At 38.6% G+C, this 21,206-nt stretch overlaps 1 protein-coding gene across 6 annotated transcripts in view; it reads right to left on the reverse strand.

Moving 5' to 3' along the window:
- The window catches only part of MAST4 (microtubule associated serine/threonine kinase family member 4), a 237,274-nt gene that overhangs the window by 72,510 nt on the left and 143,558 nt on the right, over positions 1 to 21,206 (reverse strand). For all 6 annotated transcript variants that reach the window (XM_063319499.1, XM_063319498.1, XM_063319500.1 and 3 more), the window contains one exon: positions 2,303 to 2,391. In XM_063319499.1, the coding sequence (XP_063175569.1) occupies positions 2,303 to 2,391 (89 nt within the window). The remainder of the gene's footprint in view (positions 1 to 2,302; positions 2,392 to 21,206) is intronic.

The raw sequence follows: 21,206 nt of genomic DNA on the forward strand, positions 1-21,206 counted from the left end.
TCTCTCAATGGAGTCAAGGAGGCTTCTCCAACTTGGAGTAATCCCTCCTGGCCAAGGACCGCTTTTATTCCAAGAGGAATAAACCCAGTAGGCCCATACAGCACATGGCATCTCTTGTCACACACCCCTGCTGCACTTCACAAGAAACCCGACATCCAGCACAGGTCACCACAGAGAGCAGGGAGGTGAGCTGAGTGTGCAGATAAGACCTGGTGGCTCTGACAACACAAGAAAGCAGCATCACTAAAAATCCACAATGTCTTTCAAGACTGAAGCTACCAAGGATTTATATACATTAAACACTTGACACATTGAACTCCTACCGTATACGTACATGAAAATTCATAACTTACGTGGCTTTGCTGTGCTGTTAACCACAAAATTTGCACACTTTTTTTGTTTGTGTGAATTAGGATGACATTCACAGTGATTCAAAGTACAAATTAAAAATGAAAAAAAAAAAATTTGCCTACAAAGTCAATTCGAGGCAGTATCTAATTGATCACTAGCCAAAGCAGAAAACCTGTCAAGGGTGACTCTGAGCACACTTTAACTTCAAATTGCCCCTTCAGGGGACTAGTCTAGGCACACTAGCCAGCTGAGCTAGGAGCCAATGGTTGTGTGAATATTTACTGTAATTAACTATGCATAGAGGCAAGCTAATAACAGAGCCAGCCATACACATGCCAATTTTCATCAAATATATGGTATTTCCTAGTGCTGATGAAGCGTTTGGCACACATACCTTGGGAGAAAGTATCAGCATTAAGAGAACCCACTGTATCCTGGGTAACTGGAGAAGTTGCCAAATTTCCACAATAGGTTGTTGAATACACAATACACACTGTGAGTTTAAGGAAAAGAACAGCTTATGCTTAACCTGCCTTAATCCTTATGGTATCAGTTTCCCACCTTCAGAGCCACTTGCAACAGCTGTGACATCTGCAATATTGTCTCCCTTTTATGGTTTAAGAAATCGATTCAAAAAGATGTAGCAACTTGCTGAAAACACAAACCCATTGCCAGGCAGGAACCCTTCAGCATTTATCAAATACACAACCTACATTCAGGTCCCAGGTAACACACACTGCTCACTCCATACTTCTGAAGACTGTTAGGCATCGTTGGTCTAAGCCATCAGTTTCCAAACAGATGGTATAGTCACTCATAGCAGTAGACATGCTGGTTCTACAGCAAGCATTGCTACTACTCTCATGAAGTCAGCCTTTTTATATGCTGACCACAGATCCCCTGTTCCAAACGTCAATTTCTGCATTTGGGGGCCCCATAGAGGGATCCCAAACATTCCAACATTTCATTTTTCAGTTTTAAAATAGTTTGCACCATGTTTTTCTTTCTTTGTTTCTTTAAATGCTCTGCTGCCTTGAACTCTTCACAAATCTTCATGTTGTCTGTATTCCTGGTTGTGATAGCCTGCTGCTCAGAGTAAAATCCACCACCATATTTTCTCTAATAATGTTGCTTCCACAAGAAAACTGGAGATGCCTTACTAAACTCACCATCCCCTTTAAAAATTCAACTGACACTCTGTATCTTCTCTTTTAGCACCCATCTGAGAGCAGTTCTCCAAAGTATTCAGTGTCACTGCCTGCACAAGAATTGGTGTAGGGCTTTCATTTTAGCATGTAGTTACAGCCAATGCCCCAAAACCATAAAAAGACAATAAACCTTTGAGGAAATGTGTTTTGATATACCAAAAATGTTGGGGTTTAAAATGAAGACAGTCATTATCAATAAGATGTTTATTTATGGACTCCCATTCAATCTTTAAGTGCTTCAGGTGCTTTATAAGCAGAACAAAATGACCATCAATTCATTGCCATGTAAAGGGAAAGACAGACATTTCCAGCAATCCAGCAAACACCACAAATCCTAGGGAGCAAAAGAACTGTGAATAGAATGTAATACCCTGCGCTCAACAACTCCACTACCTTTACCATGTGTACAATCTATTTTGTATCTTTTTCACAGTGAATTAGGCCCAGAAAGGGAAGAAAGAGGGGTGGGGAGAAAATACTTCAGAATGTCAGGGTGGAAGGTGGGGAAATAAAAGAAAAAAGCTACGTGATCCATGTTAGGTATTTCTGTAACGCTTCTCACCATAACACAGTATTTATGGATCTAAACAGAAAAGAAATTTGGATGGAATGATACACAACTTTTTGCTATTACAAACACTGGAAAGAAAAGTAGTGGGATAGAGAATTTGCCTGTTTTCCTTTCCTCATATAGACATTTTAAGAATTTAATACTAGCAGTAGTAGCATAGGTGTAAAATCACCTGCATGAGCCGAGAGCGGTGAATGAGGCCGAGGCAGAGCTGGAGACTGGCCATTGCCCATCAAACTCTTTCTGTTGCTTGTTCTACAACTGTAGGCAAAAAGAGAAGAAAGAAGACATTAGCATCAGAAATACAGCATTTACCGCATATGGACATTTTAAGATTCTGCTACTTTGTTCCTTCACTTCCCAGTCTCCTATTAAAATTAGAGCTATTGTTGTTTTTGTAGGCATGTCCAGGAAGTCTACAATCATACTGGATAATAGCAAAGACAGCAGTTTCCAAAGTAAATGCACCATGGATACTTTTCAGGCTTGCACGTTTGCTGTTCTGTGCAAAGACCAGCATTCCCCTGTAGAGCCATTTACAAAACGCTCTTCCCAGACTGCAGTTTTTCTGCCATACACTTTTTATAATATATGAAAATATACAAGCATAATGTGAAAAACAGTCTTAAGCTTAGAATCACCATTCAATGATTAAATCTATTTCTGTTGCATAAACTGTAGCTCCACATGCCACAAAGAACAACGATATATCAATCTGAGAATGATACAATAATTATAAATCTAATTATTGAGATAAATTTCACATCTGTGCCTTCTGTCAATGGAACAGATGATGCCTAAAAAGATGAATGCATTTTTTTACTCATACATTTTTCATCTATAAAGCCACTAATTTCCCACATCTCAAGATCATTAGGTGAGATAAATAGTAAATTAATGCATCTATTAAATTTGGGAAAGGAGATATTTTTGTTAAATACATCATACAGTTTTTAAATATTTTTTAGTAGAAGTGTTTTTCTTTTTTCCTCTTTCTACTGTAACAAATATTCTCTCAAATCCCCAACACTGCAAACATTCATGCACAGGGAGAATAGTACCTTGGAGTTAAAGAGACCGTAACTGTGTATAAACTTCAGTGCATATGCTAATGGTTACAGCACTGCAATCAGAATTTTTTCTGTAAAGCTTTAGAAAAACTCAAAACCACTAAAAGGGGAAACATTCATACATAAAACCGTTTCATTAACACAGTAAGTTCCAAGAGAAGCAGATTTCAATCTTAGTTGTAGATGTCTCCAAAAATGAATTTTGTAACATTATGATCTCTATGCAACAGCCAGAAAACAAGACTGATGAGTCTTGATATGGTGTAGATTGAATGAAATGCAAAAGAAAGGATGGTGTTTAATAGCATCAGCAGCTAAGTAAAATGGACTCAAAAGTAATCCAAAATAATATTGAAAACAAGGAAAATAAAAAAAAACAAATACACCACCAAAGCAGAGAAAATGTTGATTATAAAAGCAGTATAGAAGATACCTGCAATATGCAAAAGAAGTCAAACACTAAGACCAGTCTCCCCTTGAAAAATGTTTTCTGAAGCAGTGAGTGCTATTCCCAGCTGTTTAATAGGTTAATGCAAAGTTCATTTGCATGAATTGCACAATGGACTCGCCATATCACTTAATTATTATAATCAATTAAGCAATGAGTTTACTCATGAGTATATATTTATCACTACTGCAAATCTAGGTAAGAAAAGAAAGCACAAAATGATCACAAGATTCGCATTTAGAGCGCTGGAAAAGTCAAAACTTATTTAAGTCATACACTGCGATTTCTAAGCTGAACAAACAGGGAGAACTTTTCAAATGTGACATTATATAAACATGTTTTTAGGAATCTGTCTACAATAAGCCCAGCTTTCTACAAGTATTTTTAACATACTCAGCTCTTAATCCACTTTTTAAAAGGTGAAACTTAAGCAAGTATTCCATATTTCATTAGACAACAATTTCAAAGTCGTACTGGTTTCCCCATATCTAAGTTTTGTTCAGTTGAAGAATCATATTCAATTCTTCTCTTACCTAAGAGCGTGAAAAATTCTTTCTTTTGGCTTCCTGCAATGTCACTGCATTTTTGATAGCCTTTTCATAGTATAATAGAAGAAAAGTTATCTGCTACACTTGTTTTTAAAAGCTTGAATAACTGTTTCTTTGCAATTCTCCAATCTAAAACTGAATCCAGTAGAACCTTCTGATATTCATCAGACATTCGTTAAAGTGCACACAGACTGCATCTATCCACGATGATGTGATGATACCACTATGGCATCTGTGATGCAGGCTGGGGTTAAGAGACCCCATTACATGGCTTTAAAGCAGCTCTGCATGGCTAAAGTTTGAGATCTAACGGATCACCATGTCTCCTGTCACAAGGAGGGAATACATTTTAAGCATCTAATCCCTGGATATGTTCTCAGCAAAACAAACGTTACTGTCAACACATTCTAGGCAGCCTTCACTGATTTTGCTACAAAGATAATTCCAGACACAGGTTTATCCATATCATTTGCCCTTACCTGTAGAAATTGGGTTTTAACCAAACTTCACGTTCTTTAAGGTGAAGTTAGTGCAACACCTTTCACAAATGATTATCTAATTGACGTTATCTTTATTTTTTGGGGAGCTATTTTTAACAATTATTTCTGGGGAGTCTGGTGGCATTACCTCCAATATCAAGATGTTATGTAATGAGAAAACTTTCCCCCCAGCTGCCATTTAAAAAAAAAAATCACTATTTGCTCAGATGTGGCTGCAGCTATATGGAGAATTCATCTTTTATCACACCCAAATGAAATGTTCTATTGAGAAATAGAAAATAAAAATATGAAGTCTCCTCTATTTGTCTTACTAGTAAGGTAAGATGCATACTACTGCATGAAAGAACAACTCCGTCGTAGGTATCTTGCTGTAGCTTTGTTTTTTTGAGTTCTGTTTCACAAAGATTTTGAAATTATCTTATCTATCCTGTATAATTTGTGAAACACAACTCTTTCCCCCGAATAATGCTATTCTAGAAGAGACTCTTTGTGGGTAGGAAAAAAATAGTCTTCAGGGAACCCTGAAAGATGATCTAAGCTGCTAGAACACCACAAATGGGAAGCAGGGTCACACTAAGGAAGTATCAAAGCATTACTTACTGAATTGTATTTAGCCTTGAAACAGCAATCTTCCGTATACAAAAGAATCTTAGAAGTTAGAGCCATTCTGCAGACAAAATCATTTTTCTAGATCTCTGAATACATCAAGTAACTTTCCCCTTCCATTGTCTTCATAAAACTATTCCTCTCCCATTTAAATCTGACAAGATAAACCAACTGATAAGATAAAGCCCTGAAAGAAAGCCTCTTTGTCTGCAGGAAAGTTACAGCAATGCAGGAACAGTCTACAGGGATTGTAACTACGGGAAATATAAACCTTGGTAAACCACAGAGCGCTACACTCTCAAAACTGCAATTCTGTAAGCCTTGGATTTCATCTTGTGATCAGGTTGCGTGGCACAGAGAAGAGACGAGCAGGCCAGGCAGCAGATACGACACAGTGTTTAAACCACTGAAAAAGAGGAGGAAGAACACCTCTTTCCAAGCAGAAGAAGAGAGTAGGAGAAAGCAAAGAAAAAGAAAACCCAGCCATGTTAAACAATAATGAAACTTTGGGGCGCACACAAAACTTGAACAAAATAGAAAGTTTATGGTTTTTACACTTTGTCTTCTTCTCTGTCCCAGGAAGACCCTTCCTGGACTTCACTCTGTTGCCCACAACTTAAAGTAGCAGTCCTGGATGACTATCTGTCTGGAAGTAGTTGGCATTACACCATAGCAGCAGTGCCCTGGACCACTGGCACTGTTCCTTATCTTGGAAACCAATTAATAATTTCATGTTTCGCTTATAATCCTCCACAGACAGGTTCTGCCTTACCTCCTGCTCTCTGCCACTGACGGTCCTGCCCACTCACACCTCTCCTCCCTATCCTGACTTCTCACCACATTTCACTGCCGGGGAATTCCTCCTTCATCCCAACTGCAGTATCAGGCCCAATGCACCAACTTCCAAGTTCACTTCTACTCCAGCTGCTACAGATGATCAACGCTTCCCATGAGAAGTACTCATGATAAAACAGATAGAGGACACTACATAAAAAGTGCTCAAATTTGTTACTCACAAAGCAAGGGTGAACTACAGCTGCTGAAAAATGCAATCCAGATGCATAACGCTTGATTACCTTACTCTTTAAATAGCCACAATTCTTTACATATCAAGCAAAAGGCGTTTGGGCAGAGATGATGGGAACTGCTGCATTGAAACTAGCAAAGCACAAGACAAAAGTACCAGTATGGCCATTAAAATAGTGCTACACTCCACAAGCTCTTTGAAACATTAAATAAAAAAGTTGAAGCAGAAATCAAATTCTTCCAGGACAGGCAGTACTTCATACGGAGCCGAAATATTACATGCAGTTTTCCTGGTAGAGTAGAATCATAGAATCATCTAGGGTAGAAGGGACCTTTAAGATCATCAAGTCCAACCATTAACCTAACACTGCCAAAGCCACCACTAAACCATATCCCTCAAACCATATCTGCCGATCTTTTAAATACCTCCAGGGATGGTGATTCAACCACTTCCCTGGGCAGCCGGTTCCAATGTTTCATGACCCCTTCTGTGAAGAAATTTTTCCTAATATCCATCCTAATGTATGAGTAATCAAGAAATGGCAAGAATTGCAAGAAGTATGCACTGAAATGGAATTTTCTTCCTCAAAACAAGGGCTAATATGTGAGCAAATTACTGGCAGCAAAGGTTAATTGCTTTTTTAGAAAAAAGTAGGGGAAGAAGGTTATATTGACAAAGATTACCACTTTCCATGCTCTTCATGGGAAATTTAGCATCTGCTTTAATCATTTATAATGATTTCATTCCAACATCCTCAATTATTAATATTTACACTTGTAATGAAGATGGATTTGGGTGTAAGCTATTATGACAGTTCACCACCTTTCACAGGGTATGCTGAGCACAGCACTACTCTGCAACACAGCTTCTTGATTTTGGTATCAGTGTAGTACAGTGGTTTAGCTGAAGGTAAAGATTAAAAGGGGACTCCTCCTATTTTAACAGAGGCTGCAAACAAAATGTTCTATTTGCTAATGAAAGTGCAGATAAATTAAGCAATTGTCAAACCCAGAATGGAAAGCCTGACCATGTAGACAAAAGAGAGACTAATAATGCAAGACCAGCACTCCTATAAAGGCTCTAGGGATAGAGAAGTTGGTTATAATTTCTCTGGTGTTAAAACTGCATAGCTGAAAACTACCTCAGGAGGAACGTGCTGTCCCTAGCAAGACTTTGGGATGTGGCCACTTTGTTTATACAGGGAAGTTAAATTTAAGTTATATTTCAGTTATATTTAACTTGTTATGAAGCTAGCTAACCTATGACTTCATAGTTATTTACTATCTTCATGAACAGCAACACTGAAGAGTCAACAGTGCACACAGCACTGACTTTAAAAACAAAAACCCAAACCAAGCTAAATTCCTGACTTTAAATGTTTTAATTTTTCTGTTGTTGTTGTTAAAAAAAATAAAAATCCTTTTGCATTAAAAAGCAGTTTGGTGAGTATTTCCAAGCCCTCCACAATCCAGGGAAGTTCTGTGGGACATTAACTCAAACAAATGCAAAAAACAGCTGCCATGAAGAGATGACATATACTGATACTGCAGCAGCTCCCTTGTCAAAAGGAGCCTTTAAGCTTGTATTTGATGCAGCATCTCCTGATCTAGAAAGTCAAACTAACACAAGGCCTGCCGTTAGTGGTAGTTTCACAGCTAGATCGCTTTATAAAAGAAAATGAATCAGTGAAGACTGTTCCTCTCTGAATACTGTAGAATTAGGGTTATGTGAGCAAAATCCACAGGCTCCATTCAGTGCTACTTACTGCTGCCCTGTTCCACCCTGCAGCTAAGGGAGGCTGAAGAGTAAGAAAGCAGAAGTACACCATTTTGACAGTTATTTCCTAGACTGAAGTAGGTAAATTCTCAAGGTGCTACAATCGTTGAGAGAAGTGTACAAACGCTATTAAGATATACACCCAGAATTTTCTTTTTGTTTTTTATTGGCTTTTAATGTTCTACTCTCATATCCATCTAGTATCACCTAGCATTACTTTCTGATGTGTTTTTACTAGACTATACGTCCACATATACACTTCCCAAATTTGGTGCATGCACACAGATATGTATATAAGCATTTACATATATATGTTCATATTACATGTATAAAAAATATATTTATATAAAACCGTATATGTAATATCCTACATTTGAAACATTACACATACAGCCAAACATTCTATTTATTATACATCCCACTCTCTGTGAGGAATTATTCCACATCAGTCTTTAATGAGCTAGAAAAAAAGGATCTCAGGATTTAAATTTTAACTCTTGTAGGGATTCAGGTTTTATTCTTTTGTATTTAAGGTTTAGTCAATTTAAATGAGGCAAGCTTTAGTCTGAAGAAATGAGAGTGCTGCCAAAACATAATGAACATGACACACCAAGATGAAGTACGCAGCTGCTAATAGCCCTACTTTGGCAGAGTTTGTCCTGAGTCTTTGCAACACTAAAGCGAGCATTTCAGTTTTGGCTAGGTATGCACGGACAGTAAGCTAAGGGTCCTCTCTAGGTACTCACGCATTTGTGTCCAACACTTTTTTTCTCTGCCATTACTACCACCTACCAGCATGCCACCAGAACTTAAGAACGAACATCTTTCTTAAACCACACAAAAGAGGTATGATACCTCAGTCATGGACTTCATCTTTCTAAAAAAAAAAAAAAAATATATATATATATATGGGAAAATAAAATATAAAATACAACCAACTGGATGCATCACCACCCTAGGCATGGACTGTCTGAAGGGATCAAATGCATACAAGACAGCATCATTGCTAAAATATCTGCCAAGAAAAATCACAGAATCGAAAAACTACCTGTGAAATCTCTGCTGTTCAGATCTAAGGAAGACTGTTGCAAAGACAGACTTATGCTATAGAAGGCTTCTCATTTTCCATCCCTCCAGTGTATTATAAAAAAAATAAAACACATTCTTCATTAAGCTTTAACTGTATTCGCAAGTTAGATATATGTTCAGTGTATTGAACTCCGGTGACTGCTCTCACTTTTACTCTAGGCAATTTTGATTGCTAATTTTTCCTCTTCTCACATAGGAGAAAATAAGTAGAGTTTCTACAGAACTAAGTAGGTGTATTTCTATCCTGTTCCCTCCTAAAACAATTGATTCAGGTTTAACTTGTCATAAATATTTAATTAAGAAACATTAAAAAAAAAGAGTATTAAGCCAACTACTAACTCCAAAGTTGTACAATATTCATAAAATAGCTATATACAAGATAAAGTCTGCAATGCATACAAAGTAGGCAGGCAGCAGAGAGCAGACAAAAAGAACGCTCAGGATCATAAAACAGCCCACCACATAATTCTGCTTCGTTACTACAAAATGCAGTTTTTGCATCTTCATATCATACAACCTATTGAGAACACACTGATGGGTTCATTTAAATCCCACTGCTTCTTGAATTTCTTTTTTAATTTTGTGTTCTGGGAAGGGACATAAACCAAGTTATTAGGCAAACAGCACGTTTGCTATCATACTGAGGTATTTAACTAAATTCCTCAATGCACAAATATTAGTCTTTCAAAATAGAAAGGTAAGTAGGAAGCCAGTACAAGAAGTATAGGAAAAATACACAGGGCTGGCCTAAATCACGGCTAAGTATGATAATCTTTATTTTACATAATTCAGAAGAAGCAAAAAAAGACAGAAATACCTCACTGGAAAAAAGGAGTTAACAATCAGGAGCCACACTGGTGGGTTTATAACATTTAACAAGTGCTATCTTTAAAAAAAAAAAGTGTCATACATCACACCTGCGAGTTCAAAGCATCAATAGTTTGGAGATGTTAACCAAATGAAGTGCCTTGACTTGCATAGTAGATAACCCTGCAGAAACCATTTGCATTAGTCAGGAAATACCCTACTTACTGGAAGCATGCTTATCAAGGCTGCAGCACAGACAAGAGGCTTGAAACACAGGTCTCACTGTGCTCTTAGCCATCCCCAGAACTTTCGCGTTAACCCAGATCACTCCAGATTTTGACTCTAGACTACAAGCTCCCGTTGCCTCTCTTGGGATAAGACGACGCAGCCAGATGCTTCTTATTATGTTGGTCAGGCTAGGGGCAGGATGTTTTTCCACTGTGCTCCCTTGCTCATTATTAACAGCTTGGGAGAATCTGCGGGAGTGTGAGGAGCAGAGGGAGGTGAGCTGGGGCTGCTGGATGCCGTTCACTGCTGCTGCTCCCTTCTGAGCCTCCACTCCACCCCTGGCTGGAGTGCTATCTGCCAGGCTGTAGCAAAGACACTGTCACAGGCGGTGCTTGCTGATGGCTCTGTCCCCACTTTAGGGGATAGGCTGGTGTCCCACGCTTGATGCTGCTTACAACACTAAGTAGTCATATTCAGGCAAGGAAGTAGCTAGAGGATCTCCTTCTTAGCCTTCCACCCACAGTTGAAATTAAGGTACAGAGCAAGAGCCTTTTCCACACTTACTCTGGACTTCTACCCAGTCTAGCCCTTCAAAAAAACCCAAACAAAACCAATAAACAAAGGAGTTCTCTTACAGTCATATTTCCTTTGAACAACATCTATTCTGACTCCAGCACTAACCACAGCCAATTCCCCAGGCCATTTCAGTACTGCAAGGGAGCCAAGCACATACCCTGAGCTTTCTGTAACTCAGTTGAAACTGAGGCCAGCATAGTTCAGAATTAAGATAAAACATGGGCGTGTCTCCAAACTACAGACGGAAGACCTGTTTATCCAGATACCTACCACAGTGAAACCCTCTCCATGTTATCCCCAGCATTCTCATTCTATTTTCCATTTAAACCTACCAGCTCTTGGCTTTCTTTGCTTTTTCCTTGCTGATGGTTGTTCCCAACAACAGCAGCTCTGAGCACCACTGTTCATAACTCACCATATACCACGGAATTGGTGGGCCAGGATAAGCCAGACCGACCTCCTCATAGCACTGAAAGCACTCCCCAAATAGCACAGAGAGTAGCTTTAGGGACTGCTTCTCTTGACCAAGAGTGTGCATGGTGTCAATACTTGATAAAGTATCAAAACCTTAAAAGTCTGCCACAATCTGAAATTACGCTGTCCTTGTCATGCCCAGCCTAGAAGGCCTGGTGCCTCAGTAGATGTCTAGGACACCTCAAAAACAACCAAACCATTTCCAGCTGGTGGAAGGAAAGAAGAGACAACTTAGTCTGCTCTGCTTCTGGCTACAGAAGTTCTGTTTCATCTGCCTTTCAGCCTCCTCAATTTGTTTGTCCCCATCAAAATAATTTATGTTGCCAAGGCTACTTTCATATAAAAAGAATCAGAGATTTATTAAACCAAAAGTCTACACAGTATCCTTTATCACCAGAAACACTGTCTGCTCTGCACTCCAGAGACTCTCCCCATAAGAAAAGCCACTAGAAGGCAAGCTCCTAGAAATATTTCTCCCTACATTATTTCACAATTGTTATGACAGTTTTGAGGGGGTTTTGTGGGTTTTTTTTTTTTAGTTGATTTTTTGGGGTTTTTTTGTTCCTACATTCCCCCCCTTTTTTCCTAATAATCATGAAGAACAACAACTAAATTAATCATATCCTAAAATTTAAGGGTAGGAAATTGGGAGCTGCCTGAAGTAGAGAGATTTTTACACGGTTTCACTTTCAAACCCAGTGGTTCTCTTCTGGTTTAACCCCTAAAATAATTTATATTTATACCTGACTCCTTTCTCCTATAATTAAATAGAAACAATTCATTTTTACTCAAAAGAGTAGCGAGTCCAGACAGGACTGTTTCTTTCCTCCCTTACGAAATTTGGTAGCTGTCAACCTCCCAAAACTATGAGGGAGCACATGATGATTAAATGCATTGTCTTTAAACCTTTAACAAATACTACCAAAGACTCAAGGGGTGAGAACAGGTAATATAATGCCAGAGCAATGCACCTGACTGAAGAAAAACTACATTCCCAGATCAAACCTACTAGCAACAAGAGAGTCTGAATTTTTTTATATTCCTACTTGAGCAGGATCCTAAAGCTAAACATTGATATGAAAAGTTATCTTTTATTTTCTGACTGAAGAGTAATCTACTTACAGACTAACTGCTAAATAGCTTAGTCTCCCTTACTGGAAAAGATCTAAGACATTGAGAAAGTTGCTAAAAAACTTCTACAAGCCATGTGTCTTCCTTTTCCTATTTTAAAAATATAATTGTGCAGATTATAGCTTGTATTGGATCTTAAAATATTTTTATTATTCCTAGCTTATTGTTGATGCATATTCCCAGGAGACTTCTGCCTTTTATAGAATGATGACTCTTCTGAAACTGGCAGACTTAACATTTTAGTTCACATTCACGCCAAAAAAGATAAGAGATTATAGCTCATCTGTAAATATTCACATCCCAACAGCAAGCCACATGTGTGGTATGTGCATGTGCATGTACATATATAACTTTAACCTTCTGGCAGAAGGTGGTCTACAACACAGGAATTCTAGAATAGAAGCATTAGAAGAATACTGAGCTAAATTTTTGAAAAACTTTGTATGAGCCTCATTTCATTATTCAGTGCTTCAGTGCAACCTTTGTCACAGAACTATACAGCCAGGACTAAACAGAAGAAAAGCAAAATAGTTTCATAGGACAAAAAAATGAAAGAAGTGACATGATATTAAAATAAAAGTCTGTAAATTCACCCAAAGGAAAAATAAGAACACACTAAAAAAATCCTTTCCTTTGTCTTCTCTCATAAATATCCTGGCCTCACCTTTTGTCTTATGAATAAGCTTAGGCAAATGATTCAACTATGTTTTGTTTCAAATTGTGTTACTCAGAGGAGGATCTTTGCCTTAGACCTGAAAGATGTGTACATCATTTTTAACACAAGCATTTTGCGAAGGCATGACACTACTCAGCTCGCAAACACCACTACTCAGTTTGGAGACACTTAGATGGTGACACCTCCACCTTGACTGAGAGATGGCAGCCAGTATCTTAGAAAGAGCCCTTCATCTCTCCTGTAAAAGGTACCATAAGCATATGGGCACACCATATTTCCAGTGTCTTGGAGGACACAGATACACTTGCCCACAGTTCCAGCCAAGTTGCCCCAGACCTTGCTGGACTCCTCACGAGGTGTCAGGAGAGCTGCATGTCACGGAATTGCCACCACTGCTCTTCAGAGTGGGGAAATTGCCTGGCTCCACCTCACAGCCAGGCCTGGGGCACCCCTGAGCTAGAAGGGCTCTGCCTCCATCACCTGAAAAATCACTTGTGGAACAAGGTTTGCAAATACCAACCCAGCAAAGCTTGATGCCTTTTACACCAAAACCCCCTGTTCTATAAACTTCGCATCTTCAAGAGAAACACATAGTTATCAAAGAGATGATAGCCTACACGCACAGGGCATAAGCAGGGTTCTCCTGTATTCACCAAAATCACTGTTAATCCCACCTAAATACATAAGGCCTATCACCACTTAAGAAACAAATGCTTCACACTGTTTTGAAAGAGAAGCAGGGACAGTGAGCGCTTCCCAGTGAGGGGCATCTTCAAGGCTCCCCCTCCCATGTACTGATGCCCAACTGCCACATGATCTTTAAAAACAGCTGGAATGATGGTGAAACAGTACAGCTGCACAAGCTACCACCTTAAGCAATTTTATTCAGCAGAAAGTAGTTTCCGAAACAACAATAAAAACAGACTTCCTTTTGTTGCAGCCAAAGGGGAAGGGGGGAGGGCATTCAAAGGTATTACTCTCCAGCAGACACACTCTCCCAGTAAGAGCGGAAGGTCCTAAGCACTGCCACTATTTAACCTCTTGAGAACCAGAAGTGAGGATACACATCCACAGATTGGAAAGCACTGCCAAGGATGACGCACAGTTGCCTACTGAACATTTGACACATGGGGGAAATGAGCTTCACCCCTTCTAGGGCACTTTGGCATTAACTGCGGTGGTTTACCTCTCTTCTCCTTTCCTGTTACATACATGAGAGTTGCCAAAAAATTGTAATAAATGTCTGATTTTAAACTAAGCAATATGAAATAAGCTTGAACCCTTTCTTTAAAGGAGTTAACACAAATAACAGGAAAGGAGCAGGTCTTGCTCCTTTTTACTTCTGAACTGTTAAAAAAGCCAAAAGGCAACTTATGTAAATATCACAGCTTCCATACAAGTAAAACATTTTTCAATTAACATTTTGTACAGTCTTTTGCTTGGACTTAAGCAGTAAGTAGTACTTAAGCAGTTAATACATTGGAATTAAAATAAAGGTAACACTTTAAAAAAGTGAAAAATCACTATTTAGGACAAAATATGGGCGTTCGAAAACTGTGCCCTTTACTGGTTAGGAGCCTGAATATGAACAATTAAGCGGCAGGCATTTAACCTCAAAACTAATTTGTTCCCGAAGACCTCTGGCAGCACCATCAGCGCCCCACATTTGAGCGTGCACACACTGACTGCAGTTCAGAAATTTAGCTTGCAAACAAAAGAACCCCTCTCTTCACCAAGACCCACGTTCTCCTTCCCTCCCACTGTCAGCTGACCGAAAGTTTTTTAATTAAATCATAATTAAGAATCTAGAAGCACTATTTTCCCAGGGAGGGGAGACAAAAAAAATAATAATCCTTTCACTGTGCCCATTCAGCTGTCGGTGTCTGTTGAGCCTGCCGAAGGGGGCATCAATTAATGCCAGCTATGGTGGCTTTCATGAAGAGGCTGTTTGTTCAGTAGGAACCAGCCGTCTGCAAAGTCATGCTGAAATGTAAGCAACCAAACACTCCATGGTCACAACATCAAGACATCACTGGACATATACGTGCAGCCAGCCAGGTGGCATTCCCCATGAGTCACATGGAACTATAACGAATTAGAATCTTTTTGCCCTTGGAGTTCCGAAACACAGCTACATCCCTTTAATAGCAAAACAACAAACAAGCAATATAAAAAAAGCTGTATGTCTGGTCTTTCTTTTTTCATAATGAAAAATTAACTTATGTAACTGACATAACTGGTGATTATTTTTTATGTAACAAGGCTTCATGATAAATTTAATAGAAAAAATAATGAAGTATGCGCTGGCACATAGCTGACACCGTTTACAAAACTACAGAAACTACATCAATGACTTCTTCCTACCAGAAATCTTTCTTAGATGTACAGTATCTACACTTAAAAATTAGCTGTGTGTCTGTACTCGTATAACTACACAGGCATATTCTCCCTTCTACAGGTATAGTTGCAACACAAGGTAGAAGTCTTTTACTGGTTCAGATTTTTCCAGACAGAAATAAAAATAAACCGTCAGAATACAAACTATCTTTTTCAACTGTAATTGTGTACTAACAAAGCTATGTCAGCAAAATTAACTGACTACCTACAGCTCAAATAATTACCCCTGTATAAAACCCAGTGCGTAGACTGGGTCTGGGGGCAAACTTCAGCTCCACGCAGCAGTACACCTACTGAGGAAGGCAATCTATTACACATGCAGATCACACTCCTTTGCTGCAAAGTCACAGTGAGGTAATTGGAAACGTCTGAATAATCGCCCATGAAGCAATTCAAACATCTCCAGGCATAGTCATCAGCAGGTATGACAGCACAAGGCTTCTAACATCCACTCGCTCTCTTCATTTTTTTTTTTTTTTGGTAATGCTTAATCATCAAGCACCACACAAGCCAGGAAAGATCAGATGATTTGCATGTTTCAGTTTGCTGCCACAGACCTAGCACTTACATGTGCATGCACATTTATACTATTAAAAATAGTATAGTGCAGTATTAAAAAAAGTTTCAGTGGCGTACATTTCAAGTGACTGGATTACTCAAACAGTGAGGTCAGAAACAAATTACTAGGCTGTCCCAAATAGGTACTGATAAAGTGTTCGTGTTATGCCACCAAATGCTCTCTTCCCCTGACATGCTATGCCACTTTAATGATCCAAGTATCCAGATCTCTGAACCAGAAATATTGTACAACTTTAGAATCCCTTAAGCCTACCTAAGATAGGTTTTCTGAAGATCAAAACACAATAGTGCTGGGTTGCAATCTCTCATACAGGCTCTGATGATATGTGTCATGGTTTTGGCCAAATCGGCCAATGGCCAGCGACAGACGTTCACCCCCAGCCTCTCGTGCACGGAGAGGAGGAGGAGAGATAAAGAGAGATTTACGAGTTTAGAAGAAACTAAACTACTTCAATGAAATATTAATAATAAAATAAAAAGGAAAATAATGAAATAGATACAGTATATACAAAACTGTATCAAGCTCCCAGGATGACATCACCGGCAGGCACTGGGGAAGTCCCAGGCTGGACTCAGTGACGGGTGGGAACTGGGTTCTAGAGCTGGAGTCAGGAACACATGGATTGGGATCAAAGGCAGATGAACAGACAGGACCCTCCTGGGACGTTGGCCATTGAAGGAAGAGAGCTGACCCTCTGGTCCCTCAGCTTTTATACTGAGCATGAGGCAGATGGGATGGAATACCCCTGTTGGTCAGTTTTGGGTCACCTGCCCTGTCCGCTCCTCCCTGCGGGTGGGACCCCTCTACACCCCTCCGCTTCCAACTCTCCAACGGGGCAAATAACAAAATTAGCTGACCTTCATTGTTATAGCAATAAGTATAACAAAGAGACTCTCTGCGTACCGTTCCTTGGCACAGACTGTCTTATCACTCTGAACAAACCGCTTTAGACACAACACGCTGTTAATTTCAGAGAGTTAGAAGAGGCCTAGCTAAGAAGTAAAATTACTGAACAGAGAGCTGGTTCTGTTTTACTTCAAACCAGGACAATATGTTATCCAGGGAGAGGAGAAGTTTTCTTCTCTGCAATGGTATACTTCAAGCTCTTTCCCACAAATGGTGACCCAGCACAACTGTAACACAATCTGACCTTAAATTTATCCACATCTAACTAAAAACTGCTAAGTGAAACTGGAAAATGAGTTGTCTTCCTAGCAAAAAAACCCAATACACATTCGACACCACAAGTCTCCAAGCAGAGCTCTCATGAAATAAACTGTACCTCCAGGAATGAATCTAGTCCACAAAATCCATCGATAATTTGTCTTTACCCAGATTTCTCTCTCACAAGTAATGTTTTACAGAAACTTGGAATTTTCAGGACTGAGTAAGCTTGGTTTCTTTTATAGTCCTCCTGATCCCCTCAGCGGCCAGTAGCACCCTATTTTCTCATGAAAATGCAAGAGCATAGAAACCAAGCAAAAAAACAATTTAAAATTAACTTTTATCCCTAGTATTACTTTTCCATACTGGACTTAATCTATACAACGATACAGTATCCTACAAGAATACAGAGAAAAGACAAAGTCCATCTTAAACACAGCATAGAGTATACAAGCAATTTATGAAAACAAATTTTGCATATACTTTGCCCTGTAAAAATGTCCATACCAGGAAAGGAATATTTTACTACCAAAGTAATGTACTAATTGTTCACAAATAGAAGTAGGTCATAGAGAATTCATGAAAGCAAACGTCAGTGACTCAGTGTAGGAGAAAAAAAAAAAGAAGAAAACGAGTGCAAGGATATGATTTATAGTGTGCAAATAGCTATGAGCTAATATTCTGAAGAGGAAAGATTTCACAACGAAGATTTGTTTAATTCACCCTGGTGTATCAGGAATGAAGCACCACATGAAATGACTAGTAAAGCAAAATCCACTGTAGAGGCAAAAAAGCAAGCAGTGACAATTACAGTTAACATTTTAATTTTGAACACATCGGTTAACTTACTCGCCACAGCTATGAAAGCCTACCTGATACAACAGCAGCAATAGTTTTAGGTGCCAGATCTAGCAATGCTGCTGGCAGTATCAAGAGCAACGTGAGATGCTACAGGAAATAATGCCTGTCAAACTATGCAACACAAGATGGTATACATCCATGTTAACACTTAACAGTTTAAACAACATCTGCTCCAATATAGGCAGGATTGCAGGCAAACCAAAGGAGAGGAAATCAAAGTGAGCATGTTGTCAACTGTTATAACTATATGATGTAGTATGTGCAGCTATTCTTCAAGCACTAGATTCTGGATTCATACAATGACTCAAGAACTCACAAGTTTTCAGTATTTGAGAGTAGGGTCTTGTTGTTACTGGTTTTGGGGTTTTTTTTGCTTTGGCATTTGGTGATTTTCTTGGAAGTTCAAAAACGATTTTGGCAATGGAGACGTAACTCTCCTACAAAAAGCCATTTTACATAAGTTTTCATTGCTTATAAACTGTTAATTACACAAAAACCAATCTCAGACATGAACAATGTAGTACAAGAAAAATTAGAAAAAATCTCACATTTTTTGATTCCATGGATCGCAACTGTTTTGAATTAGAATTTGCGCCTATGACTTATGCTGGATTTAGACCTAAGAAACACTCAAATTGTCATTAAAACAGTACCATGCAATCCATGATGAGTAAATTTCCCCCTTTCCTCAACTTGAAATACCACCACATCACATTCCTCAAATTCCCTAAGACATACTACTACGCTAGCAATTAACTTTTAATGTGGACAAGCTAATACCAAGACTACCCACACATTTCAGTATGCTGAATTGCCACAAAGTCACACCATCTTCATTATCATTCTGAGATTCACATCACTGATTCCACCACAGAAAGCAGTCTTGCCGATTACCAGTCATCTTAAGCAGCACAGATGAAGAGAACCAAAAGCTGAATCTACAGTTTAAGATGAATCCAGTAGTTTTAACACGACTACTCTGCTCCACTGAAAACTTGCTTTGGCACAACTTTCACGTACTATCTGTTTGATGTAATGAAGAGGAACTACAACACATAGCATTCTGTGATCTTCTAACCATCTCAGCAGCAAGGAAGGACATGCTGAGAGCTTGAACATTAATCCCTAATTTCATGGATTTTGCAAAATAGAGGCCCCAAACCTCTAATTTGGTTCAGTTTAATCAAACATTAGACTTTCTATTAACATAAGCTATAGCTCAGCTTTTCAAACAATCATTACAACCACCTCAAACAGACTACATTCAGCTTGAAAGCCAAATGTAGGCATATATCTGAAAGAAAAAATATGTCAGCAAAAGCCATTTCCCCAGACGTCTTGAATATAAAAGAGTAGAGACAGTTGTTGGGATTATACTTTCTTCAATTCGTAACTGCAAAAATTGCCACTACCCATATAAACAGATTTTTACCTTTGAAGATGTAAATTAAACAATGAAACACATTCACATAAATCAATGTTAGCATAATCACATGCTTTTTAATAGTCTCCCTTCTACAAATGCATAACTAAACATTAAATCAAAACGATTTTTCAGTCTTTCAAAACCTCGAGAAAGTCTCTGCAGATAATGGTAGCACACAATTTAGAAGGGCTGGACAACTAGTTTGATGTACATATGGGTGTGTGACCAATTAAAAAGTGACTGATTGTTTTTCCAACCTAGCTAAAATTTATTACAGCGCTCTGACTTGTTTTTATGGGGATGTATGATCTCTTGCTTCATTGTGACTAGCATAAATTTAGCTGATACAGGAAAGTAATGACAAATTTTTAAAAGTGACCAATAAAAAAAAACCTCCAAGACTCTAATTGGTAAACCGGCATTCAACAATTCATATTTCCTCCCACAATCTGGTGAAATAGCAATGTAATCTGATCATCTCTTCCTTCCAAAGTGTTCCATTAGATCTCACACAGTTGTGGAGGCTGTTTACTGATTGACATAGATTCTTTATTTCTTTATATTCTTCAGAGAAATAGCCGCTTCAGAATTCTTCGGAAAAATCCGCTAAACTCCCAAGAGTTTCTGTAAGACTGAAGCTGAACTGAACATTACATTACTGATACTTATAGGCTTGATATGACAGATAGCCAGTGAAACATCACCCATTCAGAGCTCTAAAAACAAGTTATGGTAATAATTCCAGAAAATAATATTCTGCTTCTAAATTCTGACTATTCAGTATGTTGTATTAGCCATATCTTTAAAATAGATAATGTAGTCACTCTCTCCAACTGACAAATTCTCGTCTTCCAATTCACTAACATCTCCCAGCACATTTTATCACTGTAGAAAAAGTAGAAACATGTAATTCACAGGTGGTGGAGACAAGAATCACGCTGCAATGTGATACAAAGGTACACGTCATATACTTTACAAGTCTAGATTTAATAGTCAAAATGCCTGCAGCCATATCACCTCGTGCTGCGATTTTGTCACGTCTCAGGCTACGCAGCATTAGGCTAACTAGCTGCTGCAGGAAATGATGATGATCTGACTCAGAGCTAAGCACACACCCCAGTATGGTGCTGCAGGGCACAGTGCTGTTTTGCAGATGAATTTGGGCTGCCAACCACGTGAGATCATTAGAGATCACTGCTTTTGGTAAGTGTAAGGGTAGTCAAGCATGCACTTGTGAAAAAAATGACCAAACATTCAGAAACCCAGATCAACTGAAGGTGCTTTCTTCAGTCTTGGGTTGCACTTCAAGATCTCAACAAGCTAATTAAATGAAAGGTTTAATCATTTTGACAACGTATTTGTATTAAACAAACCCCTGGTTACCTTAAGCTTTTCTCTACCAAAGCTTCATTTAAAACTAACATGTCTTTTAATGGAATCAAGCTACTGAAAGCTACCCAAACTAACAAAACGAGGTCTGTTACATACTGAGTATACACAATTCTATCATTCAAGAGAACATCACTGACAATTAAGTGCAATGAGGATGTTTTGAGATTAAATTTAGGAATACATAATTATCCAGTTTAACAAATGAAATTCTTATCAAATTGCAGGCCAAGAATAAATAGTAGGTAAATTATACTGATAACCTCTTCAGAAGGTTATCACCACTGGGTATACAAAGAGAAG

This window comes from Chroicocephalus ridibundus, chromosome Z (assembly GCF_963924245.1).
Source record: "Chroicocephalus ridibundus chromosome Z, bChrRid1.1, whole genome shotgun sequence".
In the NCBI taxonomy this organism is placed as follows: domain Eukaryota; kingdom Metazoa; phylum Chordata; class Aves; order Charadriiformes; family Laridae; genus Chroicocephalus; species Chroicocephalus ridibundus.